This window comes from Brachypodium distachyon, chromosome 3 (genome assembly GCF_000005505.3).
Source record: "Brachypodium distachyon strain Bd21 chromosome 3, Brachypodium_distachyon_v3.0, whole genome shotgun sequence".
NCBI lineage: Eukaryota > Viridiplantae > Streptophyta > Magnoliopsida > Poales > Poaceae > Brachypodium > Brachypodium distachyon.
The window spans coordinates 51,348,532-51,375,932 of record NC_016133.3 but is presented as its reverse complement, the minus strand read 5'-3'; the positions used below and the strand labels follow the sequence as shown (position 1 = coordinate 51,375,932).

Below are 27,401 nucleotides of genomic sequence, written 5' to 3'. Positions count from 1 at the left end.
GTGGAACCCCATTCGAGGTTCACACATTTTACATGTGAAAAACAATACGTGACTCAACTGCGACTTGCATCGCCGTCCTAAATTGTTTGAACTAAAACAACGACAAAAAATTAGGACCACACTATTCTTACTAGAAAAATATACTTTGATTCTTCCTGGTGTATGCAAGCGACAGCAGAGATCGTTCTTTTCAAGGTAGCAGCAGAAATCTTGTTGCTTACAGTATGTTTGAGAAAAATATACTCCTCGAAAAAAAGCTAGCCCCAACCCCCCCGTTCGCACCCAGGCGACACCGGGGGAGAAATCCCGCCGGCGCCCAACTCTCCCCTGCACCTGACCTCCCCTTGCCGCCGCTGCCGCCGGCCTTGCCGCGGTGGCGGCAGGCCCCACTGCCTAAGCTGGTGCAGGATTTCTGCATGGCGCGTGGTGGCCGGTCTGCGCCGATCTGGGGCGGCGGCGGCTGGATCTCCGGCGTGGGATGTCGGAGCGGCGGCTCTGGAGCGCAGCAGCGCCCTTCCTACTCGACGGCTTGCTGCATTTGGGGCAGGGAGGTGCTCTGCGGCGTGGGGGGGGGGGGGGGGGGGGCGCGGGTGAGGCCCCAGATCCACGTTTGGCGGCCTCAGGGGCTACTCGGCGCTTCTTGGCGCGGGGCGGCTCGTCGGAGGGTGCAGGGGCGACCAACGGGCTGGCTACTCGGTGGTTGTCTGCGAGTCGCTGGTCGGCGTTGTCGGCGTGTGGGCGCGACGTCGGCGGCGAGGAAGTCGGGGCGACGGCCCCGGGGCGTGAGCGGCGGCCGGTTGGGGATTCTGCTGCGGATCTCTCCCTGGATTGACGCGGCGACGTTCATCGTGGTGGGAGGTGGTGCGGTGTGCGTGTCGTGTGGTGGTGGTTGGCTGTTGGCGCCGGATGCGCGTGAAGCAGCTTCTTTAGTTCCTGTGACTTCGGCTCCTCCTGGGGCTTGGTCAGGGATGAGGAGCTCCGAGATAAATCCTTGCACCTTGGTCGGTGCCGGCGTTGATGGCGCCCCTGGGCGTCATTTCTCCTTCCTGAAGGCATCGTCGCGGGACTTTTCTCATGCCTCGGCACGAGGTTCTTGTGTTCTCCGGGTGAAAACCCAAGCTCCGGATGGAGCGGATGACGACGACGTCTACGTCGTGTTCCTTCTTGGAGACATCATCTTTGGAGAACACACCCTTGTGGCTAGCGAGGGCTCGTGGCTGTGGATCGTTCTTTGTCGTCGGGGAAAGTGATGCCGGGGCAGCGGCCCCGGATGGTTTTTTTTGGACGTCGAGGCGGCGGCGGCCTCGGAAAGCTTTGCAATGGCGTCCTTAGGAGGTGGGGTCGCCATTTCGCATGGTTCGGGCGGCGGCGCTGTGTTACGTGGGCACCGGGTCTTGGCGGAACGGCCGTGGTCTGCGAGCGGTTTTCTTGTGTAGCTAGGGTTGCAAGGGTCCGGGTCATGCGACGTTGTGGCTCGCATGCGAGCGGTGGATGTTGGGATGGCGGTCCAGGATTTGGTTGTGTTCGGTTGAGGCTTCGGTCTCTTGTCATGTGGTGATGAGGGTTTCCGTCATTGTGTGTTTGTACGGTTGGTTTTCGGCTCGGTTTTCCTTATAAACGGAGCCATTATATTCTTCTTAAATGAAATGCAGGAACACCCTCTCCTCTTGACGAGGTTCTGTCAAAAAAACAGTATGTTTGAGACAGTATGTTGTTCCTGCAGCCGCAGGAAAAAAAAACCGTTCGAAAAAGGAGCAGAACAATAATGGCAGTTCAAGCATAAAAGAGTACACAAAAATACACATCCTGACGCAAAAACCAAAGTGCTCACTAGAGATCCGGTTCGATTAACATTGATTCTAAAGTATATACAGTATAAACATTGTAATACCGTCTTCAGAGTTCAGATTCATTTCAGACAGGAAGCCGTTCGACTCCTCCATGATGTTCATCTAGTCCCTAAAGCACATCAATATGAGAAAAGACAGAGATCCTACTCCTACATCAGTTTGATTTTTTCAAAAATGTTACTCCGTACTAGAAGATGCACTATACTTTCCCTGTGAAAGAAAAGAAGACAACAGATGCTATCCAATCGTATTTGCTTGCTGGGATCATCAGCACCAACATATGGAAACCGTTTCCATTTTCTCTGTCCGGTTTGGCCTTCCTCAAATGTATCATCAGCACCAACATACCGTATCATCTCAACTACGACAACATTACACAAATGTATACATATTCCCCTGATACCTGCGCCAAAACAGCCATGCCATCAAGTACTCCCCCCTAAAAGTGGTTCAGCACCAGGATCTATGAGACAAAGAGGAAGGGAACATCAGCACAAGATATGAATACATTACTTATATGACATCTCCAAATGAGGATAGATGCCACGAGCTTCTCGAGTCATTACCTGCAATTCCATTCTGCGTGTTAGTTGAACGGTTCCTCCAGTTCTGAATAATCTGCAGAGTTTCTGCTTTCACAAGACCTGATAAACATGCACCAGCAATAAATGCACAAAGTATAAGCATTATGAACACTGAATCCCATCCAGTTTTTGAAATGAATCCCGTCACAAATGGCCCTAACGCAGCACCAAGCGATCCTGTCCCATCTATAATTGCCGTGACTGTGGCCAACGCACGAGAATCTCCTTTGAGGGATTTGTGAGTTCCCAGATCAGCTGAGACTGCAGTTGTTATCAGAGCATAAGGTCCATTAACAAACAAGCCACTGATCATCATCAAGGCAATGTTTGTCACTTTGGAAGTACTGCCATAAGCATGAAAGGCGTAAAGAGACGGAATCGCCAGGTACATAAAGATTGCTGCAGTAGTGGCCCTAGCATCGAGCTGGTCAGACATGAACCCAGCGAGAATTCCACCAATGATTCCACCTACATCGAACAAAACGGATAGATAACCAGCATCTGTGACCGACATGTACTCTCCTCCAATAGCTGAAAAAGATAAAAGGTTATAAGAAACAGTAGCATTTAAAATTTAGAATCTACATATGGACAGTATCAGCAATATAAGAAGGTAGTTGGAAGACAGAGGTCCTCCAAACAAGGTACCATGCAGTATTTTTGGATGATGGAAGAGAACACTCTCCCAGCCTCTGCAACAAAACACACATACCGTTCTAAAAAAAGTGCGCATACCCAAAGATATAATGATGCAAGCCTGACTCAATCTATCTGATCTAAAAAGCACAAGTACTACAGTTGGACAAGATAACAGAACAATGTGAGCATGAGAGTCATCTTAGCATATTCTTTTCAAAAAGGAGGAGCAAAACAATTATGAACTCTGAGTAATCACACAAATCTCAGATGTAAAATAGTGCGTCGATAATCTGAGAGTGAATCCCACTCATTACCCCTATGAACTAATATCACGCACACGCAAATGCGCACACACAAAAATAAACATTCAATCCAAGCAGGCCCTTGTGATGATTTTGTGACAACTTTTACCCCATTTAATTTTCTTTACTACGTTTTACCCCTTAGTTGGGATCATCTGACAGTTTTTACCTCGTTTCAATATTTCCCCAAATTAGTGGACCCACAGGTGGACTTCTCGGACACAAAAGCATTAGCTTATGTTAAATTTCATAAAGTTCTGTAAAAAATCTACATTCTCTCAAATTATGAACCAAAGGTGTCCAAACTTAATAAAATCCAAACAATCTGACACAATATGGCATAATTAACATGTTTTGATATGCCATTAATGATTCTCATTAATGATTATGTGTTTGAGTTATCTATCAAGTCAGCTGTGACATCATCCTCACAGATGGATCCAGCTTGTCATGTCCGTAAAAATAATAGAATGGGATAAAGGGTAACTGCTGTCATGAAGTCAAAACTAAAGGGTAAAATGTGGCAAGATTTTTTTAATGGGGTAACAATTATCACAAAGTTACAACTGACGGGTAAAAAGTAGAATTAACTAATAATCTGATAAGCCAATAGTACATTAGTTCCTGCTACATTTTACTTTCTGTGTGGTGTCTGTTGAGCGCAGGATATACCGCAATGCAAATTATTAAAAGCATATGAAAGGTAATTACTACAAGTTCAGGGGCAATTACTACAACACATGCAGTCAATTTTGAATCAACATTCAACAAACAAGATAATTTCACCAATGTCTCTGATGTAAAAAATTTTGGGCGTACCAGTTTGGGTCAAGTAGAACGGGAGCCAGTACAGAAACGTGTAGGCGACCAGCTTGGCAAAGAAGAGGCAGGCCGCGAACGTGAACACTCCCGGAATCGAGAACGCCTTCCAAATCCCCACAGCATCCCTCCTGCCCTCCTCGCCTGTGCCACCAGCGATGCTAATGCTTCTGTCCTCCTCGTCCGTGCTCGTCTCACTGGCCTGCTTGGGCGGCAATGGAGCGAAGCCGACGTCCTCTGGGTACGGTGCGAGGAAGAAAAACACGAGAACACCACCGATCGCAATGAGCCCTCCTGGGACCACAAACGACCAGCCCCACCCGTACTTGAGCACGGCGGCGGCGATGAGCGAGCCGCTGATGTTTCCAACGGAGGTGTGCGCGTTCCATACGCCCATTATGAGGCCGCGTCTCCGGCCGCAGAACCAGTTGCCGACGATGGCCACCACGGAGGGCCAACCGGTGGACTGCAGCAGGCCCGCGATCGCCTGGGCGACGACGTAGAACGCGAGCGAGTGGAGGGAAAGGAAGTACCCAACACCGAAGAGCGCAACGGCTGCGCCGCTTCCGACCATTCCTGCGGCGAGGAAGAGGCGGAGATCGAGGCGATCGCCGAGATGGCCGGCGCCGAACATGCCGAGCGAATAGAAGGCGAGGAACGCGACGTCCGTCTCGCCGAGGAGGGCGGGGTCGTAGAAGGGTGGCCACGACTCGGATAGGGCGCGCTTCACGATGCTGGGCGGCTTTCGGGAGGCGTGGTAGAGGGCATATGCGAGGAAGGTGAGCCCGAGGACGAGGCTGCGGTGGGCGTTGTAGGAGAAGGCGGGCACGGCGCGGAGGCCCGGCGGCGCGTGGTGGTGGCGCGGCCGCGGCCGCGGCGGTGCCTTCGGCATGGGCGGTGCGGGCGGTGGCTCCGCCATGTCCTGTGAAGAGGGGGAGGGGAATGGACGGGGGCGGGGGTGGGGACGTGGCGGGGCAGCCGGGCCCGGGCAGGACACGCGGCCGATATGGTTATGGGCTCGACTTCGAGTTGTGTTTCCTTTTTCCTTCGGTTTCCTCATACTACTGTCTAACTCAAAAAAGAAACAAAGGGTCCTCCGTTTCTTGTGTGCTTTTTCTCCCAATATTCTTTCACTTTCACACTTTTTCTTCGAGCTAACTGATTTCAAACACGTACGTTTTCAAGGGTCCGTTTTCAAACTAGTTTCACACGTTCTCGAAATTGCTTATGGCAAATCCACCATAGTTTCAAACCGGCTTTAAACTTGTTTGGTCCTAAACATGTTTCAATATTTCAAATAATTTAAACTTGTTTGGCCTTAAACTTACATGTGAGACGGTGCAAATCCTAGTATTAAACCATGTGATAAGTGGGGTCTACTTATAGACTTAGGTGACTCAGAAGGATCTCATTCCATCGTACATCTTTTCGGGTTTAGAACTTCTTTGCTCTATCTTCAAGATCGCACTATAGGTGACGGTACGTCCATATTTATTTTGGCTTGACCTTTGAATTGAGAGCCTACCTTAGCTTCACAGTTTCATGTCTTGTTATCTCACACCTTATGCCTAAGTATTTCAGTTGCTTCTCTTTTACTCTCACTTTCTAGGCTCATTGTTTTCTAAGCTAGGTTTTCTGGAACAGACCAAATGGGTCTGGTTAACTTGCAAAACATTTCGGCTTATGTGATCGTGAAATCAACGGGTGCCGGACTCCCGCCAAAGTCGGGTTTACGGGAAGTCTATATTCACCGATTCAGTTTACAAGGCCGTTTTTTGGGGGTTAAGCCAAACCATTCTTTTTGCATCGGCTGTCTGGAAAACCCACGCTACCACTCAGTGTCGCATCTTTCTTTTGCTCACTCACAATAACAGACTCTTCACCAACGACAAGCGATTCTGCATATGGCTCATTGACTTTGACAAGTGCCCGTTTTTTCATCTCTCAGAAACTGCTGCTCATACATTTCTTCGATGTGGTTCGCTTCTCCTGCTCTGGGACGAACTCCAAATCAATGTGCCTCTGTCTCGGAATTATTGGACCAAAACACCTTAGATTGGGCCAGATCCTCCGTTCTCATTCCATCCTTTGGTGTTTTGGCAAGAAGAGGAACAACTTCACCTCACGTTTCAACGCTGCTCGAACCACATTCTCCTATGGCAGTCTAGATGCAATTGTCATCCTCGGAAAGTATTAACGACAAACATGTCATTTATGTTGTCCCACCTCGTTCGAGCGATGTAATTTGCTAACTACTTAACTTGTATAATCTTGCCATCAACTTGCGCACACACCCTTACATTTTATTTTAATCATAAAATTGGTGCAAACTAGCTGCTTGTCGTAGTTCTTTGAAACAAATACGGGTGTGGGTATATCTCAGGCGTCAGATTTTTAAGTTAAGGACTTAAATCTTAGGCGACGTTTCAAACTCGTTGGATTAGAATCTGTGAGCCATCTTTACTCTCTCATCTTTCTGTTGTCGTTGTCGTTGGATTAAGATCTGACCAAAATAGATGACTTCAAAACCTAAAAAAAGAGGTGGGGGCTCTGCTGCGTGGAAGACCATCACGCGAAGCGTCACACGGCCATAATCAACGGTTCAGATCGGTCACGACCTTTGGATAGAATGTGGGCCTACATGCAGCGGCACAGCTCTGCCAACAAAAAAGATAGAGCCGGAGGATAACGTTCATCTCCAAATCCTCCCCCGCCCCCGTCCGGCACCTCCCTCCCTCTTCTTCCTCCGGCCCATGCGACGGCACTGACACCTTGGCCCCGCCTGACCTTTCGATGGCCGCCGCCACCGCCGCCGCTACCGGCACACTACTCCCCCACGCTCTATTCAATCACCGCTCGCCTCCGCCGCCGCAGCTCCTCGCGGTCTCCTCCTCCTTCCGCCGCCTCTCCATATCCGCCACCCATCGCCGGACCAACCATTTAGTCGCCCACGCAGACGCCGGTGCCGCAGAACCAGAGCCTACGGCCGATCCTACTCCTGAGGCTGAGGATGTCGCTGCCGCAGCTGACACCGAAGAGGGGGAGGCGGAGGGTGCGGTCGCAGTGGCGGAGGAAGTGGACGAGCCGCCGCCGAGGAAAAAGTCGATTAAGTTCGGCGAGATCATCGGGGTAAGAATCTCTTGCTCATACATTTGCTTTCCGCAAGCCTCCGCCTCCGTTCAAGTTTGGCGAAGCTATTGGTGGTAATAAGCAGTATGCCGTCGATGAGTGACATTTCTTAGCCTAATATGCTGAGTTGTGTATGCTGCCGAGACGAATAATATTGAATTGTCTGTCGAGTTCATATCAGTGTAGTGCCTGGAGTACCATCTCATTACGTAGTACTAACATATACTAGTAGTATGGTATATGGTGGATTTAGCAAGCAAAAAGGGCAACTGAATTTTCTCATTGCGGGTTCAGATAGCTTGATTAAACACAACCCTTTCTGGAAAGGCTTGCTGGTGGAGAGACACCGAGATGGGATCCACCTCTATGATGTTGTGAGCTTGCTAAAAAAGTGTGATCTTGCAAGCTTGCATCTGCATGTATGGCATTTGGTGGTTCATTGGGTTTCTGTATAATAGTATTGATATCACTTGTTACATCCAAGATCATTTTGGACCACTTGATATGTGATATACTAATCTTGAATTATTTGGCGCCGTAGATTCTGAACAAGCAGTTCATTGAGGAGGCTGAGAAGGTGAAAACACTTCCAGATCTGAGGCCTGGTGACATCATTGAGCTTAGAATGGTCAGAATGTGCACCACTCTTGAATACAATTTTACATTCCTAATTTGAGGGTTGTTGACATGAAGTAAATGTTGTTGCAGCAACGGCCCAACAAGAGGAGATTGTCACTCTTTAAGGGTATAATCATTGCAAAGCACAAATCTGGTGTTCACACGACAATCCGTGTCAGAAGGATTATTGCTGGTGTTGGAGTTGAAATTACATTCCCTATGTAAGTTGTGTTTACTTGATTTACAGAGTTTTTTCATTTAGCGTGGATAACATCGCAGCTGTCAATGGTGACACTGAATTTGTATTGATATCCACATTGCAACAAAATTAAGTGTATATCTGTACTTTTTTTAACTATTGTACTATTGTGGGTGTTAGCATGCAGCCAGTCGGTCAGCAACCAGGGTGCTCATACTGCAGCATGGTCACATGATTGGCAAGGACTGCAACAGCAAGGAAACGGAAAGGAATAGTCCTCTAGGAACGTATAGGATTAGAAAAGAGTCCAGCTGTGTCAGGAAAGGTCTAGTAAGTATAATCGTATTAGGGGAGATCAAGGGCCTGAGGCATCTACTATATAAGGGAGCAAGCCAGAAGAAACAATCTATTATGTCCCAAATATTCTCTCGTCTAAACCTATGTCTATCCAATCCCTTGCAGCCATGCCGTTTGGCTATCTTCAGCATGGTAGTTATCCCGTTGTGGATCTAGGCCCACAGCGTTAAAGCTTTAACTACTAGAAATTTGGACCATGCCCATGTGTTTTTAAGTGCATCTTAGTTATATCATCAGGTTAGATATGAGGATATACTTTAGTTAACTAATGTTTACCTTAAAATTGGTTGAAGTGTTTATTTAATTGAATTTACAATGAACTGATTTAAGACCTTATGATCTGTTTGGTGTAAGATACTAGGCATAGGTCAATTTGAATTCCCCTTCTAAACGATTATGTCTGTCAGTAGTGAAGAAAACCAGTTAACTGCTGCAACTTGGATTATTCTTTTTCTTAGCAGGAATGGACAGCTATCATGTAGGAGTTGAATCATTTGATTAGCTGCCAGTATACTCTTTTCATTGTTAAAAGTTGATTTCTGAATTCTTCTGGGCATTGACGTTTTTTGTTTCTTATTTATATCATCCATGTGAAGCTTCAGATTAGACAAATAACTTTTCCCATTAGTACTATTCTACTTAGATTAGAGGTTTCCCAACTTACGAATGCACTCACTTCGCAAATAAATCAGAAGGCGATATTTGCGATGTACTTCACTTTGCACATGGCTGCTGTTAGAATTTAGAAACGTGTTTATTTGCAGCTACCTTCCGTAGTAACAAGAAAACAACGGAGCAGCGGTTGCTTCATTTTTCACATCTAACCTTGTATAGAAATCATATAAGCAATGGCTCTTTTGTTTAAGCACTAGCCAAACTGGAGTATTATGTTTTGCTTCTTGTGCATGTCAAAATAGAAATGCTTGAAGGTCAAAACAATGTCTAGAACTGCTATGATTTAGAATTCCTGCAATGAATGTTACTTACTCGGTCCGTACATTCCATTGCAGATACTCACCAAGAATCAAGGAGATTAAAGTAATCAGACACAAGAAAGTGAGGAGGGCAAAGCTGTACTACCTGAAGAACAAGCTTCCCCGCTTCTCAACCTTCAAGTAAAATTAGATTGCTGGCAGAAGAGGTTCTCACACTAGCATTTCGATTTTCCATGGCAAACGAGTTTTCGCATTCTTATTCAAATATGTGCATGCACTGTAATCACTGAACCCGAGTCACTTAATTTTACATCTTTTTTGTTTTTTTTGTTTGGCGTATATTTTGTCTTGCCTTCGAAGTGTACTTCTCAGTGTATAAATTCGTACTAGTTCTTCGTTATGATAATTTAACTGCACCCGTTCTTATTCTCAGCTACCTACCTACCAAACTGTTGGTTAACAGTACGTATGCTGCTATTATTAAGGAACAGTTGTTACTAGAAAGTAGGTCTGGTTTTTTATGTATTAGCAGTTCACATGATGAGCCGAAATAAATAGGGTTGAAGCTCGTTTTCTGCAGTACTGGTTGATGAGTCATATCTTATCAGTTTCCTCTCCAGCTTTAGGTAACTTGTATTCATGGGTTACCCGACATTGGGTGTTTCTTTGACCGTAGCATTGCTGCCACTGGAATTCACATTGCTTGCCCAATCGAGAAACACAATAAAAGTTTCTATCAGTTGGCAATCTGCTTGGAAGCTTGAAGCTGTAATGGTGTAGTTATGATTGCTGAAGCATCCTGCAGAAGATGTGATTTATCTAAATTTTCTTGGCTGAGGGTTAAGCCTACTTGATACCATCATAATTATTTAGTTCTGGTTTCTTTAAAGCAACAAATGGGTCCTACACTGTTTGTTTTCTTCACTTCTTAGTTGTTGCCAATTAATTGAAAAGTTGAAAACCTCATCAACAAACTGCTAGGCATTTAAAAATTGTCGAGCTCCTACCACTAGTAGAGTATGGGTTCAATATACCGCAATTATTTGTTAAGTAGAGTACAGACGAAATGGTAAATTAATCTAATCAGATAAGAATATTCTCCAGAACCATTTTTGGCACTACTCAATGTGCAACACATAAGTGTTTCATCAAATTGGATTTTTTTTCCAATTAAAGATGCAAGAAAAAGAGTATGTGAACTGTTGATGAGAGCATTTCCAGTGCATTTTGGCTAAATATGCTACAGTCTTTAAATGATTAAAAATAACTGCCAAGTGTCCTTGACAAGAACACACGAATAAATAAAGTAACATAAATCACCAACCACCAATAAAATAAGATGTAAAAAGAGAACAGTGCTGTTCGCTCGGAAAAAAAGGAAGAAGAAGACGCAATCTGCCACGGGCCCAAGAAGTGAGTGCTGCCCCGTCAATGTCGCCGGGAAGCCAAGAAAGGCAAAGCGAACCCATTCATTTCTCTCTTTCTTCCTCCGCCCCCTGCCCCCCTCTTCCCATTTCTCCTCCGAAATCGCTGCATTTTCCGTCGTCAATTTCACTTCGGCCGACTCGGTTCCTGGAGAGAAAGGTTGGAATCCTCTCTAGAAACGAGGCAGAATCAAAGCACCTCATCTCTCTCGCACTCTTCCAATGCAGCGATTTTTATGCGTTTCGTGGTTTGTTTGCGGTTTCTCTGATCAGGTGTGGCGATGGGGGGAAGCGGGACGCTGATCTCCGTCTACCCAGACGACCTCACCTTCCTGTGTAAGTTCAGATGAGTTCTTTCGGATTTTCCTTCTCATTTGCAGAAAATGGCTAAACTTCCGTGGTTTCCCTCTCTGTCTGTTAATTAAAATTTTGTGCGTAGTCGAGCTGGACAAGCCGTGCTACTGCAATCTCAAGGTCGTGAACAACAGCGAGCACCATGTTGCGTTCAAGGTCCGTGGCATTTCCATTTTTGCTTTTGCATTGGTGAAACCTGGTGACGAGGCTTGATCGGAATTTGTTCCTCTTTTTTTTTTCAGGTCAAGACGACATCTCCGAGGAAGTATTTCGTCCGGCCGAATGCCAGCATCGTCCAGCCGTGGGATTCTTGCACCATAACAAGTAAATATATACCTGGTTCTTGGCATTTTGATGTTGGTATTATTTGGACATGTTTTCTATTTAGGATTGATTCTTCGGCTGGTTTTCATGTATGTGCATCTGCCTTGTTGTTTGGGGTTGTAGTTACCCTACAGGCACAGAAAGAGTACCCACCAGATATGCAATCCAAGGATAAGTTCTTGATTCAGAGCACCAAGGTGGCTGCCAGTACCGACATGGACGAAATCCCCCCTGATACGGTGATAATGACTGATTTATATGGTTTAATGATGCATTGTCATCAGAATAAAATAATTGGCAGTCCACCAATTATTTTCCATCTTTCTGCATTTTTCAGTTCAACAAGGAAGGTGACAAGGTGATTGAGGAAATGAAGCTTAGGGTTGTTTACACATTGCCCAGTGGAAGCTCAGACGACTCTGGTGTTACATCTTCCGCAAACAGGAGCTTCAGACAGGGGTCTGATGATCTCTCGGTGAGTTTAGATACTGGTGTTATTTATGTATGAAACACATGTTTTGCTTTTAACGCAAAGGCTGATGTAGTTCACATGTTGTACACTTTACCTTTGCAGATGCTGAAGAATGCAAGCATTGAAGAGGTAATGCACTCTTTCCCAACACAGAAAATCTCAGTTTCACGTCCTCAAAAAAAAAATCTCAGTTTCATCTGAAAACTTAACCACAAAAACTGTTAGCAAAGATATTTCTCTGATGAACTTTCAGAAAGAACCATTCTCCCATTTCTGACATGGCCAACTTGAAGCTTCTATGAACTCGTTAATATTGTGTTACACACTTAAAACAAATTAGGTTAAGAACAGGAAATCTGTTTCTTTATTTTGCACTTTTGCAGTATTTTGCGCCAGGATGAGTTGTTTTTGCTCTTGTGATATACCATACAGATAATCTTTCTCTCTTATGGTCTCAGTTCTCAACCGCCAAACAAAATATGTCCTGCCTTTGATGATATAAATTGTGAAAAGGGACTATTTTTCCTGAAAACCAATGATAAATGGGACTATGGTCAAGCACCGAATCATGGTTGAAATAAGCATAAAGTTGAGCTTGAGAAATAGTTATCTATACTTCCTGCTCGATGTCATGATTGAGGTAGGGATGGATGCCCCCCTGAGGCCCATGAAGATGTTGCCTATGCACTTGCAAATAGTGTACTGGGACCAGAAATGGATCTTTTTTCCCTTTGTCCACTTGGACCGGTGTATCTTCCTTTATCCTGATTGACATATTCCAGCTCAAACTTTTTCATGAAATATGTGACTCTAAAGTGTTTCCTGCATGAATGTGATCATTGCGACTGCAATTATGTACTTTTCTGATCAAGCTGGTACTAATAAAAAAAACATCTTTTGTGATCTTTTGTCCTTGTTCCTCAGTAAATTGTGCCTTTTCTTTTATCCAGATCCAGACAATACAGCGCCTGAAGGAAGAAAGGGATAATAATCTTCAGCAAAATCAGCAAATGCAACGTGAACTGGTGCAGTATATCAACCTTTTTCCATTGCTTTATTTTGTTTCTGCTCTCTGTTTATTCATTTCAGCTCCTAGTTCACTTAATCATATGAACATTTGAATTTTCAACTTGCTAGTTTCTTCCTATCCGAAATCCACAAGAAAGTGCAAAATTAGGGAAGTGTGTGATTGTTCATATTTTTATCTCCAAATACAAACTACAGCTTGATTACCATTTTTTTTTATTATTACCATATCAAGTTATTTCAGTAAAAAAATTATCGAGAGAAAACAAATGAGAGCTGGAACTTGGACAGAGCATTCGTATCCTCTAACATAATCCTCATCTTTCTATTCTTTAATTGGTCATTGGCTCTATATATTTTAATTGGTGTCGACTTGAAATTTGATGCCACGATGTTTCTATTGGTTCAATGTTTTTCGTAGGGCAGTTAACATGAAAAAATTTATATGCCGATTTGGTAGAAAATGACTGGAAATGTGAGGTGCCACCTGCCAGTCATACAAAAACTTATTTCCCACATTTCTACTATTTTTGCACTTGAAAAAAAATGTAATTTGTTGATATGGAAGCAAGTACTAAACCTGGCTAAAGGTTCTCCATGAGTTGAGTAGGATGCGTCGTGTGCGAAATGCTGATCGCCTACATATATTTGGTGGATGTCGAGCATCTTCTTGGTTATTAGGATGGGACATGTCTACTCTTTTCTTCACCTGTATTGGATTTTCTCCTGAATAGAAACCCCCTTAATGTTCCAGGATGTGCTGAGGAGGTGTAGAAGCCGCAAAGGCGACATGGGTTTCTCCTTGACGTTCGCTGCTTTCGCTGGGATCATAGGTATCCTGGTCGGGCTCTTGATGAGCCTCATCTTCTCTTCCCCACCGGCGACTGCTTAGATGCGAGGGCAGAAAGCCTAGAGTACCAGTGTTCAGCTCAGTTCCCGGCTGCTGGGGGGAAAGGATGGAAAAATTATATTCTTAGCCTCAACTACCATTCTTTGTTCTTTGCGTTGTAGTAGATGTGCCTTGACAACGGGTTTCCAATATTTTGCCCGTGTTTCTTTCGTCTCTTCCATTTGTATTTATTTATCCTGATTCTGTAATTCTTTCTGTATAATTAGTTCAACATATATCAGGAAGATGTACGCATTCACCTGTTAGAATTGTAGAGGCTAAAGTGAACAGAAGTCCTTGTGCTATCTATCTATCCTAATTATCTCCAAACGAAAAAAATGAACTCGTCATGTATAATTGTATACCCTGGAGTATTTTCTAACTTACAGCATGGTAATTGACGAGCTGAAGTACAGAACGCTCCTGTTTGGCTGCTTTCTATGCGGGACTGTGGAGATCGATACTGGCAGTGGCTTTTTCACATCAGTCTTTTCCCCTTTGCTCTGAGAGGCTGGGACAAAGGGTTTGCAGAATGGCTTGATTGGCTTCTCGATCAGGCCATTTGCTTTGAGAAGACGCTTTAAGGCAAGACTAAGTTTTTCTAACAGATTTGCTACGTATCAGTCGCCTGAGAAGAAAAGTAGTTTCTCAGTCGATCTAGACAAAATAGAAATAAAAAAGAAACAACTGAATATAGAAAACGAATTTGCTGGTTTCGTGGCTGGTGTTTAGCTTCGTTACGGTCTTGCATGTATAGGTGGGAGGTAAGATTCACCTGCAGGTCCATTTTTCTGTTGTTTTTTCTTTCCTTTTTTTTTTCTTCTCTGTACCTTGGTTCATTTTTACTTTTTATTGTTTTTCTTTGTTTTCATTTTATTTTGTTTTGTCTTTTTTTTGTATGCAACTAATTCATCATGCACTTATTCATGCGCGATTTTGAAAATTGCACGTGAAATATTTATGAGCGATTCTAATTGCACTTGAAATTTTGTGTTTGATTCTAAAAATTGCAGCATGTGAAGTTTTGTGTGTGATTCTAAAAAACGTGAAATTTTTATGCTTGATTCTAATTGCACGTGAAATTTTGTGCCGATTCTAAAAATTGTAGGTGAATTTGTGCGTGATTCTAGCGATTCTAAAAATGCAAATGAAATTTTGTGAGCGATTCTAAAAATGCAGGTGAAACTTTATGCACGCTTCTAAAAATTGCACTTGAAATTTTATGCGTCATACTAAAAATGCAAGTGATATTTTGTGCGCCATTCTAAAAATTGCGCGCAAAATTTTGTGCGCGATTCTTATATACGTAGGCAACAACGTGTTTTTTTCCCAGACAACCAAAGAACGGCAGGCTCAGATCCTCACACGCACAGAAAAGAAACCCACGAGCGGACCTGATCGGGAGGATCGATCGATCGATTTGCGTACAGACTCGTCGACTGAGAAACAACTTTTTTCTCAGTCGACTGAGCCATAGGCACTCCCTTTTTCTAATGCATTGACGAGTCAAGAACATAGCAGAACATGCATAGTGTAGTTTGAGATGAGAGTCTTTTTTTTTAGACGGTTGGTAAAAGGAGAAAATGACATTGTATATTTTAGAGAAGATTTTGGAGATATTTTTTGAGGGCATATTGTTTGGGAAAGGCCCTGGTGCCGTGGTGCCGTACGAACGGCAGCCCACTGCACAAGCTCTAGCATCCCGCCCTGAGCCCACGTAGGTCCGGGAAAAAGAAAGACGGAACCCAAAGGCTGGCCCGCGGCCGCAGGGCGCAACCGTGCGTTCCCCGATTTTCCTCGAGATTACACTCGTTCCCGGATCAAAAGCTCTCAGCTCCAGATCATCGACGTGACCTGGGAGTGCAGTTCAGTGGTTGTGATACGATGTACTACGCGTCCACGCTGTGTATGCATTGCTCGGTGCCTCGGTGATCTGCGCTTATCCGTGCATCATTATCAATTTCTCCGCTCTATACTCGGGCTGCACGAACAGATGTGTGGCGGCCAGTTACACGCAAAGGCGCCCCATGCCTTGGGAGCGTGGGGATCGATCGATCGAGGAGCGTGCGTTAAGTTGTTGAATCTTTGCATGCACTTGCCTTATCACAGCGGCCACACCTAGGCATCTGTCTTCCACGTGCGTCGCCATATTCCTATGCTCTCGATGACTCAGCCGGAAGCACTAACCTAGGCCGATCTATATATATCAGCGATTTTATTAGGCTGGGAACCTGCGGGAGTAAGCACATACACGTTGTTGCAGTGCCCTTCCGGTCGAGATCCAGGTGGTGAACGTTATGTCCTAGCTACGTCTGCAAATTAACAATGCCCATTCTCGCAAAAAAAGAAAGAAACAATGCCCATGTTAATTTGAAAACGTTTGTTTTCCTTTACGATCTACGACTCCTGGTTGGATGTGTTCTCTTTGCTGCCCCTGAGTGGTCCAGTGAGTTTCTGGCACACATGACTCTCCGGTACATTTGGAGCTTTATCCAGTGGCAAGTGGCATTTATGCTGGAAATGGCAAACTTGGGTAAACTTGGGTGATTCTGCCGTTACTTACCTGGTAGGAGTCCATCAGAGCGCACGTGCAAAACAGAGAGCATAGTATGTACCACGTAGATACATCTGGCAGGCCGTGAACGCCGTGAGGGGAAGACATAGGGAGCACGCACAACAGAAAGAGATCTGGTCGGTTTGGAGTATACTGCATGCTCCACCAAGTGGGAAAGAATTTGCCGTTGATATCGTCATAGCAACGACGGGATCCATCCAATTGAAGAAGTACACTATGCTAGCTCAACTCCAGAGGTATTTTATATATTGGAGTTTACGGAGATGCGATCTTCGTGTCAAGAAAAAGAAGGGACCGACTGGCTACGATTATGCTCGCAAGCCTACTAGGGGAGAACAAATACTTGCTAGAAATCTGATGATTGCTTGCCTGCCAATTGATTAACCAGTGCACCATCGTCCGTTTCAAAACTTTCAGTTCATTAATCAGGTTTCGAGTATGCAGCTCGACCATCATGTGAGGACCATACATTCTTAATTTCCCCCTCCATCATATCCATTTCAAGAAGTACTAGTTCAATTCTAAAATATATGGCGTGCACGTTTAATTTATTTTTTAAACTTTGATCGATATTGTGGATTAGTTCATAAAGACTTAATACTAATGAAAAACATCTTTAATACTCCATAGAAACCCATGATTTTCATTTTTCTTTCTCAAGCCATGCGCGTTAGGTGAACTAATTATCGGTTAAAATAAACTTTTAAATAGGTATGCCCCATAGTTTGATATGGATAGACTATTAATTTGCGGTGACTTTAGAACCTTAAACCACGATGACACCGATAGCGGAGCAAGTGACATGCTCTATGAAAAGAAGCGCCACCAAAAGATGAGTTTGTTAAAGTCTTCCGCCTACTTAATCCTCAAATGATGATCTCGTAGGATCTAATCATGTCGGGTTACACTTTTTAAGTTGTGATCTTTTCACCAACTAATCAAATTAATACTATATGGGATAATTAAGCACCGCCACCCACTCAATAAAGCGTCGTGCCTACAAGTCTGTATTGACAGTTATGAGTTATCCCTCACGGACTGATTCCTATCAGAATCTGCACATTGTATAAGCCCCACAATTACATATACTCCGTACTTGGATTTGGCCTTGCATCAACAGATAAAGATAATCATCTATCAATAAAGTGTGCATATCACGCTGTTACAAAGTATTAAAAAAATAGCACACACGATACAACGTATGCACCACCTAATTGCTAACATGACATCCAAATTGGGTAAACAAGTTCTAAGCTACTATCTCAAGTTGTATCTGGTAGTCATGAAATCTGGCACTTCCGCTCACTAAGGGCTAATTCGGTTATGCCCTTCCTGGTGGAGATTGACGGGAATGATGAATTTTTAGTTCAATTTCCCTTTGTTCCAACCGAATGTATCCTAGTGAACACCAAGGATTCAATGAGCGGTAAGATGGATATTCCTTGGTTTCCCCAAGCTAGATCCCAAAGCTTGGTTTGATACATTGCCTTCTCCATGGTTGGGTCATCAATACTCGATGTCAACCAACCTTGAGATCTACTGGTGCTCCATGGGCTGCATTTGGTAGCATGATGAGGCCTAGGGGATCGGCATCATGATGGAGCACGGCCACCAATTGGTGGTCTCATGGAGTTCCCCGGTTACAGAGGGCCACATGTGACGCAATGCAACGCGTAGCAATGTGTGAAGGAACAAATACCAAGCCGCGGAGCCATCACATTTTCTCGTGATCGACGTTACCAGAGTTGCAGCTTACAACATCATCGTGTGTGCCATTTGCACTTATACGAGATCGATTAAACATCAGTCGATGCGGCATCCTCATCCACTAAATCGAGCCTGGCATCAAACAAGGGAACACCTAACACTGATACCCCTTTTGACTCCCATTTTTTTAATGTAAAATCATAGTTTTAGTGTTTCAAAAATTCATGAATTGTTTTCATGTACTCCCTCCGTTCCTAAATACTTGTCACTGTTTTAGTGCAAACTACGTATTTGTAAAATTACATTACGAAATATTGTTGAGTTTGAGTTATACATAAAAAATACTTTAATTGGCCAAAATTTACATAAAATTTCATTACGAAATATTGTTATTTTGACCTACAGTTTACTATTCTAGCTTCAATGGTTTGTGTTTTTTCTTTTTTACAATTGATGAAAAAATAAAATGCTTATTTCGCACACTCGCAGAACTGTGTTGTCTTGAATGAGCAAACTAATTCAGCATCCACGTCTTTATTGAAGGAAGGAACCCAACGCCCATGTTCCCTTTCCCTTTCGCTGCGAACTACCCTTATCCTACAATTAATCTCTGGGGTTCCGATATTCCGTTCCCAACCACAAAATCCATCCTAGAACTACACCCACATCGTCAGACACTCAGACCCCAACTATACAACATACAGTACGTGACTGCAACCATCCATCCATCCATCCATCCATGGATGTGATGCACCGGTTGGCGCCGGGTGACCGACCGGGGCGCACATCGATCACATCCGCCGTTCCCACGTTTGGCCGGATACAACGTAAGTACGCACGCAACGCACACGTACACGTACACGTCCCGCGCCAGCACCGGCCCCCGACAGATTAGGTGCTTGCTTGCTATTACATGTACAAGTACATCGGCGGGCCCTTCCGGCCTCCCCCGGCCTTGCCCAGTCGCCGTCGGCCTCCCTCGGCACGTATACGCGCGTCCGTCTCGCTCGCGTCGCACGGAAGGGGCCGGGCCCAATCCGTCGTTTTCCTTTTTTTTCTAGCGAAGAGGGGTAGAGGCGGCAGCGGAAAGCGGGTGCCCAGGCGTCCGTCCGGCGCGTGCCCACCGGCCACCAGCCCACCACCACCCGCACCGGCCGGGGTGGCGCGCCTAACAGCGGTCGCACATGCACGCCCGCTGCAATTGTAACATGGGTTGCCACTGACTGATCCTGCTTTTTTCTACTGGCTTGGATAATCAGCGGTGATGACTGATGAGTAAAAATGGAGTAATTCCAGCGGTTATTTGCTCGTGCCGCATTTTGTCTTTGCAGTGTGCACGCTGCTACGCAGGCTTGTCCTCCTGGGTCCTGACCGGCCGCTCTCGCGGCCGTATACGGCAAGAAGCCAAAGAACCGATCATAATTCATAACCCTGGATCTTCAATTTGTTTTCGACAAGACTTGGGCGATTACGTTGTCTGTTGCAGCAGACTTGCAGTGAAATACCGCCGTGACAGCGCACACTGAAACTGAACGACAACAACCTGCCACCAGGTACCTCGTTAGGCTAAGATGGCGTTCAATCAAGCACAGCTTCAAAGCGAAGGTAGTAGGAAGAACACGTACTAGTAGAAGAGGTGAAAAGGCGTTCTCTTTTTTATATGGTAGAGATGAGAGGTGTCGAGATTTGATGATGAAAGTAGCAAGCAGAGCGGGCATCACGTACGTATGATTAGCCTGACCCATTTCCCTGCCTTTTTGAAGATCGAGCGGCAGATGGGGGATTGAGTCCAGTGGATAGCGACGCGGCATACGATTCGTTTGTTCGGTACAGATCCACTCATCCAATATTGAATTTGGGGTTCATCCGTCATCGAACCAAACTGATTTTGCCTTTGCGATGGGCTTGATGATGACTGACTCCGCTACGTATCGAAATCAAGGGCAACTTCAGAGCATCACAGTAGTACTATTTCAGAAGCTCCTTGGGTTGGTTGAAGGTTGAAGCACACCACCTATATGGATCTTTACATACCAATCTTGCAACAAAAATAAACCCAATGATGCTATGATATCCAAGTGAAATAACATACTCGTACAAAATCTTGAATAAAAACTGAGCACGTTTGTTCCAATACACAATGGGCAAGGTGTCATCACCCCTTAAGCTCCAACATTTGAACGACAACCCGCATCTGCAAATATATAATCTACAGCATACTTAAAACTTCGATAAACACATATGCTCCGAATCGAGAAAAGAATTGGAGCGAATCAAAGAGAAGCAAAGGTACGCTTTAGGATTTATCAATTTATTGGCAGCAGGATGCCACCACCAGCAGTTCACCAGCGCAGCAACAGCAGCAGCCCAGCAGCGCCCCGACCAGAAAGAGGCAGAGCCAACCAACCAACTAACCAACGGACGGAAAGAGGCCGCCGCGAAGCCTCGCCAATCCGGTCCCCCTTTTCCTTTCCTGCCTCCTTGGGATCCGCCCGCGCAATCCCGCCGCCGAGATTGGAGCTCCGGCCGGCCCATGGACCCCTGTCGTCGCGCGGATCGCGGCGAGTAGCGACGAGCGGGAAGGGGGGAGACACCAGGGCCGTGCCGTGCCGTGCCGCGGGCTGGGGCAGATGGACACGAACGCAGGCTCCTTCGTCGCCGTCCGACGGCTCGCTGGCTCCGACCGCGCCGCCGGCGCCGTCGCGTTCCACCACTCGTCCTCGGGTTAGCTTCTTTTCCGATTCGGGCTGTCTCCTCTTGGCAACTGCTGCTCTTAGCGCGGATGCTTACGGGTTATGTGTTCGTGTGCGATGCTGCAGCGGAGGTCGTGACGGGGTCGACGGCGTGGATCGGGAGGGGGCTCTCCTGCGTCTGCGCGCAGGGCAGGGACAGCGACGCCCGCCTTTCTTTCGATTTGACGCCTGTTCAGGTGAAGATAGCTTCCTCTTCATTGGTTTGATCCCTAGGTTTGCTTCTGTCATGCTAATGTTGTGCCCGTATTTGGAGAATGATCACTTGTTGCGTTGGTGTCCCCGAAGTTCATCTCGGTATTGCTGACCCGCATCTGGATCTTATGCACTTTTTGCATACATGTTGCCGTGCCTCACCTAATTGGCCTCAATGTTATATTCAACAGAATTCAGTTTTCCCTGAATGATTTTGTGGCTTTCTTAAGTTTACATTCATGCTACGATAGTGAAGTTCCACGTGGATGTAGTCATTTTTTTTTCTTTTTGCCTATGCAGGAAGAGTGCTTACTGAGGTTACAGAACCGGATAGAAGTTCAGTATGACAGTTCAAACAGAGAGCATCAGGTACTTATTTTTGGCTGATATTGCTCCGAACTGCTTGGTACTACGTGGATTTTAATTTAGAATGTCTGACATTCCATGCTATTCGGTGTGTGTGCTTCCCCGCTAAAAAAAATGCCTGTGCTATTTTTTGCCAACAAGTTCCTCTTCATAAGTTGAGTTAGTTGCTTTAGCTGTAATCCTGTTTTTTCGTCTTTCAGGAAGAACTGAAGGCCCTTTGGTGTGCTTCCTTTCCTGGAATTGAGCTTCAGGGGCTAATTTCAGAACAATGGAAAGAAATGGGCTGGCAAGGGAAAGACCCATCTACAGATTTTAGGTATTAGATTTCTCCTTCATTCCAGTCAGTACCCTTCATATCGGTATTCTGTAGCCAAACTATAGAACATGAGATGTATGATCTTTTCTCCATCCTGGCATTACAGAGGTGGAGGCTTCATCTCCCTGGAAAATTTATTGTTCTTCGCCAGGAACTATCCGGTGAGTGCGAATCGTCAATTCTAAGGATGCTATATGTACCCTAAGGTTGCTTTAATCACTATTGATGGCTTGAGGTTCTGATGAAGCCCTCACTCTTCAGTACGTCTGTTTAAGTATAACGTCATAATCTAGATGGCTTGTATTATGTGCAGCCCTGTAGTGCTAAAAATGAAATGTGGCATCATTTGCTTTTTCTGGCTCTAGATTTTCTAATATTTCTGTGATAATGACTTTGATGTTCAAAACAAAAGAAAAGAAGAAAAAGGTCAAAGTGTATCTCGTATAGTTACACTACACAATGAGTTCAAAGTACATCTAAGAAAACAGAAAGCTGAAAGTAGGCAATATTTTACCTGCTGTGGTTATCAAAACTGAAATTATCATTGAAATGTTGATCATCATGGCACTGAAATACTAACCCCATAACCTTGCATTTCCTATTCATAATCATTGCACTAACCAATTTACTTTCTATGCAGAAATCTTTTCAGGAACTTCTTCGTAAGCAGAATGGTGACCGTGCAATTTGGGAATATCCATTTGCTGTAGCTGGTGTAAATATAACATTCATGCTCATTCAGATGCTTGATCTACAAGCAGGTTGGTTTACAAAAGTTTTGTGCTTAGAAAATAGTGGATATGTTTACTAGATTCTAACAGTTCCTGCAGATCTTTCAACATGTTGGAAAATCTTTTGAAGTGCATGGCATTTGAATTCATGTTGAATATCTTCGTTTCTTCTGCAGTTAAACCAAGGTCATTGTTTGGAGCTGTTTTTCTAAAGCTACTTTCAGGTACAGTTTCTTTCATTTTCATGTTTACGGAATGGAGATCGGAATCTACATGATGGTGGCATATTGAGTGCATTAGCACCCTTGAGGTGTACCTAGACTTGCACTAAGCCCCAAATTCCTGAACCAAAACAGCATGTAACTCCCTGCCCCTTTGAGGTGTCCTAAAAAAAATCTATGTGTCACGAAATTTTAGTCCAAATTGTATAACAGCTCAACAAAAAGAAAAACCCAACTGTGAATAGTACCAGCACGATACTATTGACCTCAAATTTGAACTTGGTACTGTTCATTATTTGGATCTGTTTTTTTAGCAAGCTATGAATTTAAGTTGGATTTGAAATTTTGTGGTATGATATGTCTATGTCATGAATTCATGATTTGTTTTAGATTATTTTTTTCACCACTTCTAAGAGTGATTTTGGTGGCCTAGTGCAGTATTGCACCCAATATGCCCTCATAACTACTTTTCCTCCTCCACTGAACCATCAAACATGAAGCATGTATGCTTGCGCAGATGGCTGCAATTAAAACACCAGTTCTTAGCAATATATTTTGAGTATTAAACCTGTCCCATGTGACCATTAATGATCAGTATTAACTATATAAAATCCAGCATATCCTGCTTTAGTTCTACTTTTTATAAGTAGGCAACACATATGAATGTCAGATAAGTGAAGGCTCTATTGATAGTGCTCCTAATATTGATTACTCTTTTCTTTAATTCAGAAAATGATCGAGCTTTTGATATTATCTACTGCGTAACCTTCAAGGTGATGGATCAGCAATGGCTTGATATGCACGCTACTTACATGGACTTCAATGTATGTTGCCTTTCTATCCAAGTTCTTGCAACTAGGAAACTCTCCCCTAGTAACCTTTTTTTGACAAGCTCGTCTATGGTTGCAAAAAACTACCAATTGAGGATTGTACTACTGAAATTGCAGACGGTCATGAAAGCTACACGACGTCAGATAGAAAGGGAACTGTTGCTTGAAGATATTCTGCGGATCGAGGATATGCCATCATACAAGCTTCTAGCCCGCTAGCTAGTAACTGCACCTTAACATGGCTTACATGTCTCAAGGTTTTAGTTGCCAAAGGATTGCGACCAGTGCCCTTACACAGTGAGGATTCTCAAATGTAGATGCACCTGTATCGTCATGTTTTAGGTACTCTGGTAACCTGAGCTCTCGGGCAGGGTTTTCTTGGTCATAGCATGCCGCGTAGGGTAACTGGGTGACTCAAAGTGTTCGACCAGCTGCCCAGGCGGGCAGACTATCTGTAGGGTGTGTGTGTGTGTTATTGCCCATCATACCACGATATGAAGCGCGTCCTAGTCTTTGGCTCTTTGCCTTTGTAAACATGAGGCTGTTCTGAAATCTAATCTGAGTTGTGATTTGGGAGTACTGGCGCCCTGGCGGTTTGTTCTCGAGCAACAACTATCCTAGCTGTTCCTGCTAATTCCCAGCTGATACATGAGATCTCCTGATACATATACCGCCCAGCTGATACATGAGTTTCCTCGTTCCCCTGATGCATGAAGTTTGTCCCAAACTGATTCCAAAGCAGACCCGTTTCGTGGTATGCAGCCTAGCAGCAGCTGATCAGAACGTGCTGTAGATAATTAGTGCTAGACAGCTAGTGAACTAACCTTGCCTCGTCAACAGAAAACTGTGAATGGAGAACGAGAATCCCTGTTGTCCCGGGGAAGTGGTGCTTCCCTGTTGTCGGGGTCAGGTGTGTGGGGCTATACTCTTTTGCCCGGTCCATACTTCAGACAAACAATACAAAAACTACAAGCTGCTAACTAGGCAACTAGCTCTCGTGCTGCATCCAGTGCAACCCAGTCCTCCAATTCTGTGTGCTATTGTCCGGAACTTGTTAACTCATTCATGGCCTGGATATTCGATCAATTGGCTATGGATTAGCTAGGAACGTATCCGGGACCAGAGGGTATCAGTTGTGTAATCTGTAGCGACGAGGATTTGGTCTGGAACTGGACATCCTGAATAGTTCCGCAGATGCACCTACGTGTACTCCTCTCGCAAAGAAGGTCGACCACTCCAATGGTCTCTACTCTACGCCTTTGCATGTCGTCCTAATGTGCAGATACAGACAACAAAATCCACTTACGACGTGCGTGTGTCTGTGTATATGTACTAGTACGAGTCTACGACCGATGAATGAGAGACAGAGAGAGGCTTCCGACCAAATAAACACTCTCCCTTTGGTTTTCTTGTTGCTAGAGTCTTATAGCCCTTGCGTCCTCTTTTGGGGATCAAACCGAGCGTAGGGTTGTCGTGGTGTCATGTCTGAGATCAGAGGAGATCTGGTCGTGTCCGTTCTCGACTTGCCAAGCGAGCTTATCGATCGACGAGACGAAAGGCATCATCATGGCCGACGAGGAATCCTGCGGAGGAGCGCTAAGATCGATTTCTGCGTGTCGTGTGACTCGTGTCACACATTACTTTTCTTCAGAAAGTAACGGGGATATGCGGAAATGATCGTTCATGCGCGCGCGGTGCAGCCGGTACACACGTACGTACGTACGCGTGGCGTGCGCCATGCATCATACGATCATTCGTGTGCTTCGGTCGATCGTATCATCTCCTTGTCCCCTAGCGTTTTTGCTCCTTCTCCATGTAGTTATACTGGTCTCGATCGGCGCAAAGCTAGCTACCGTACAAACGCGGCACCGGCGGACCGGCCGCCATGGCGCCATGTACTTTGGGGTTTCTATTCTTTTCTTGCCGCTGCGGCCGCCGACTCGTGCACTGCTGCCTCGGTCGCATGCAGTCATGCAGAAGGCCGGCTGGCTGCGATATCGATCGGTATCTGCGCCTGTTCTGTTCTGTTCATCTCCTTGCCAACTCTTTGTGCCTCGCCCTTTCTGTAGCTTTCAGGGCACACCATTCGAGCTCCCTGTGATTGATCTGTACTGCACTTGGTTTGATCTGTACGCATACGTACATTCACACATGCAGATGATAAGGTGTACGGCATACACATATGTTTCTCTGCACCTTAATTTGAATTGGAGATCGCATATACTACACGATGTGGCAGCAGAGATGTGCATTAAGGGAGTAGTGGCCAAGAGAGGGGAACAGCTGGGCCTGAAGAAGAGGCTTTTTGCCGCGGCTGCAATGATAGGAAATCCCCCTTGCCCCTGCTGCAAATCTGTGGCTCGATCTGGAAGCATCAATGTGGCGAGTGCCTGCAGCTAGCTGCTAGCTACAATGTGTTCGGTTCGCCATTATCTTGCAACTAAAACAGCTAGCCCCACTGCTCCGACACTACGCACGTCGTGATGTATTCTATACAGTTATAGCAGGGAATTCATGTTCCCACTTGGGAGTATCTTGCATGAGAGACTGAACACTCACGCCGTGCATGTGATGAACAAATGAATGTTTCGAATCTAGCTCCCCCTGTTTTCACTTATTCTATTTTTTTTCTGTATCAGGACGAGCGTAATTTCACTGAATTCTGCAGAAACTGCATCATTGCACTAGGCTCTATATCATTGTCATCCATTAACTGCAGCGAGTACTACTTTGACACTAACACTGGCTACGGAAATGCGTATCAGGTGTAATAATTTAGCTGCAGTGGATTGCCGCAAAATATTTAAGCCCAAATCCTTGTTTGCTGTTCACCCAAAAAGAAAAGTTAGGTGATCGATATGATTCAAGGGTAGACTAGGCGCAATATGTGCGCGTTTCAGAAGACTGGACACGGGTGGCCTTTTGCGTAAATAAAAGTATGTTGCAGCGAGCAATCACAGGGAACAAAAGGAACAATCAGTGCTATCCTGTGTGCGGAACAATCGCTGCGACGCAATAACATGTCTGCCCCACACCTGAAAAAGGTTCCATCAAAGATCCATAGTGGCCAAAAGTTTATCGTCGAAACAAATACTGAAGTTTGCAATTAGGGAAGCGGCAAATAATACTACAAACAAATATAAGCAACCGGAGAAAAAGATTAACTTAATATGATTTTACAAGGAAATTATTAATAAGAGAAAAGTTATTTTTTGAGACGGAAGAAAAGTATATTTTTGGTTTCTCATTTGCTAGCGAAGTCTAGAAAGTATTGTTCATGGACTCGACATCGTATACATTTGGTCTCTCAATGGGCAAAACCCGGATACTTTTGGCCCTTCTTCCAGATTTGAACGGTTTTGACTCCACGTGGCGCGGTTTTCCCCAGACTTTTCAATGTCGGATGCCACTATGCGTCAAGTTTCCCCTAGAAATGGTCTCTGAACTCAAGATCGATCATATACATTTGGTCACTCAACTGTGCATCGTGGGATCGACGTGGAAAACTCTCGGGGGGAAATGGGGCCACGTGGAGTCTAAACTGTTCAAATCTAGGAGAAGTATCAAAACTAAACTATCTGGTTTTTTCAATTGAGAGACCAAATGTATACGATTTCGATCGAGTTCAAGGACCATTTGTATAATTCGCTGCCAATGGAGTGGCCAAAACTATACCTTTCTCTTAATATAATGGATGATTGACATGGGTTAAAACATGATTTTTTTTTTAGTTGCATGTAGCAGTAGAAGGCATCTATGTATCGAGCTAGGAAAGTCATATCCGACATA

At 44.8% G+C, this 27,401-nt stretch overlaps 4 protein-coding genes across 4 annotated transcripts; 3 read left to right on the top strand and 1 right to left on the bottom strand.

Annotated features, from left to right (window-relative positions):
- Positions 1–1,539: 1,539 nt before the first annotated feature.
- On the bottom strand, positions 1,540–5,139 carry LOC100841944 (putative glycerol-3-phosphate transporter 4). Its single transcript, XM_003569955.4, has 3 exons — positions 4,195–5,139; positions 2,417–2,965; positions 1,540–2,313 (listed from the first exon to the last, which is right to left on the bottom strand). Exons 1-3 carry the CDS (start codon positions 5,111–5,113, stop codon positions 2,276–2,278), a joined length of 1,506 nt encoding a protein of 501 aa, XP_003570003.1. The 5' UTR covers positions 5,114–5,139; the 3' UTR covers positions 1,540–2,275.
- A 1,734-nt stretch (positions 5,140–6,873) lies between these two features.
- Positions 6,874–9,851, top strand: LOC100842552 (50S ribosomal protein L19-2, chloroplastic). Its single transcript, XM_010237479.3, has 4 exons — positions 6,874–7,323; positions 7,865–7,951; positions 8,032–8,162; positions 9,508–9,851. The coding sequence occupies exons 1-4, from the start codon at positions 6,988–6,990 to the stop codon at positions 9,614–9,616; spliced, it is 663 nt and encodes a 220-aa protein (XP_010235781.1). The 5' UTR covers positions 6,874–6,987; the 3' UTR covers positions 9,617–9,851.
- Positions 9,852–10,761: 910 nt separating this feature from the next.
- On the top strand, positions 10,762–14,283 carry LOC100841035 (vesicle-associated protein 2-1). The gene is made up of 9 exons (XM_003569952.4): positions 10,762–11,016; positions 11,130–11,192; positions 11,296–11,366; positions 11,453–11,534; positions 11,658–11,773; positions 11,872–12,009; positions 12,109–12,135; positions 12,957–13,031; positions 13,787–14,283. Exons 2-9 carry the CDS (start codon positions 11,138–11,140, stop codon positions 13,922–13,924), a joined length of 702 nt encoding a protein of 233 aa, XP_003570000.1. The 5' UTR covers positions 10,762–11,016; positions 11,130–11,137; the 3' UTR covers positions 13,925–14,283.
- Positions 14,284–20,544: 6,261 nt separating this feature from the next.
- LOC100840733 (ELMO domain-containing protein A) lies at positions 20,545–24,192 on the top strand. The gene is made up of 9 exons (XM_003569951.4): positions 20,545–20,927; positions 21,023–21,132; positions 21,449–21,517; positions 21,715–21,830; positions 21,937–21,991; positions 22,471–22,591; positions 22,738–22,785; positions 23,512–23,606; positions 23,730–24,192. The coding sequence occupies exons 1-9, from the start codon at positions 20,834–20,836 to the stop codon at positions 23,829–23,831; spliced, it is 810 nt and encodes a 269-aa protein (XP_003569999.1). The 5' UTR covers positions 20,545–20,833; the 3' UTR covers positions 23,832–24,192.
- The last annotated feature ends 3,209 nt before the right edge of the window (positions 24,193–27,401 follow it).

Bases quoted from the DNA above. Each gene is read 5' to 3' on its own strand.
- LOC100841944 (XM_003569955.4), bottom strand. From the start codon at position 5,113: ATGGCGGAGCCACCGCCCGCACCGCCCATGCCGAAGGCACCGCCGCGG. The intron at 2,966-4,194 runs GTACGCCCAAAA...TATCTTTTTCAG, and splicing joins GTTCTACTTGACCCAAACTG to CTATTGGAGGAGAGTACATG. The intron at 2,314-2,416 runs GTAATGACTCGA...TTTGTCTCATAG, and splicing joins CACGCAGAATGGAATTGCAG to ATCCTGGTGCTGAACCACTT.
- LOC100842552 (XM_010237479.3), top strand. From the start codon at position 6,988: ATGGCCGCCGCCACCGCCGCCGCTACCGGCACACTACTCCCCCACGCT. The intron at 7,324-7,864 runs GTAAGAATCTCT...TTGGCGCCGTAG, and splicing joins AGTTCGGCGAGATCATCGGG to ATTCTGAACAAGCAGTTCAT. The intron at 8,163-9,507 runs GTAAGTTGTGTT...ATTCCATTGCAG, and splicing joins GTTGAAATTACATTCCCTAT to ATACTCACCAAGAATCAAGG.
- LOC100841035 (XM_003569952.4), top strand. From the start codon at position 11,138: ATGGGGGGAAGCGGGACGCTGATCTCCGTCTACCCAGACGACCTCACC. The intron at 11,193-11,295 runs GTAAGTTCAGAT...TTTTGTGCGTAG, and splicing joins AGACGACCTCACCTTCCTGT to TCGAGCTGGACAAGCCGTGC. The intron at 13,032-13,786 runs GTGCAGTATATC...TTAATGTTCCAG, and splicing joins AGCAAATGCAACGTGAACTG to GATGTGCTGAGGAGGTGTAG.
- LOC100840733 (XM_003569951.4), top strand. From the start codon at position 20,834: ATGGACACGAACGCAGGCTCCTTCGTCGCCGTCCGACGGCTCGCTGGC. The intron at 20,928-21,022 runs GTTAGCTTCTTT...GCGATGCTGCAG, and splicing joins GTTCCACCACTCGTCCTCGG to CGGAGGTCGTGACGGGGTCG. The intron at 21,831-21,936 runs GTATTAGATTTC...CTGGCATTACAG, and splicing joins GACCCATCTACAGATTTTAG to AGGTGGAGGCTTCATCTCCC.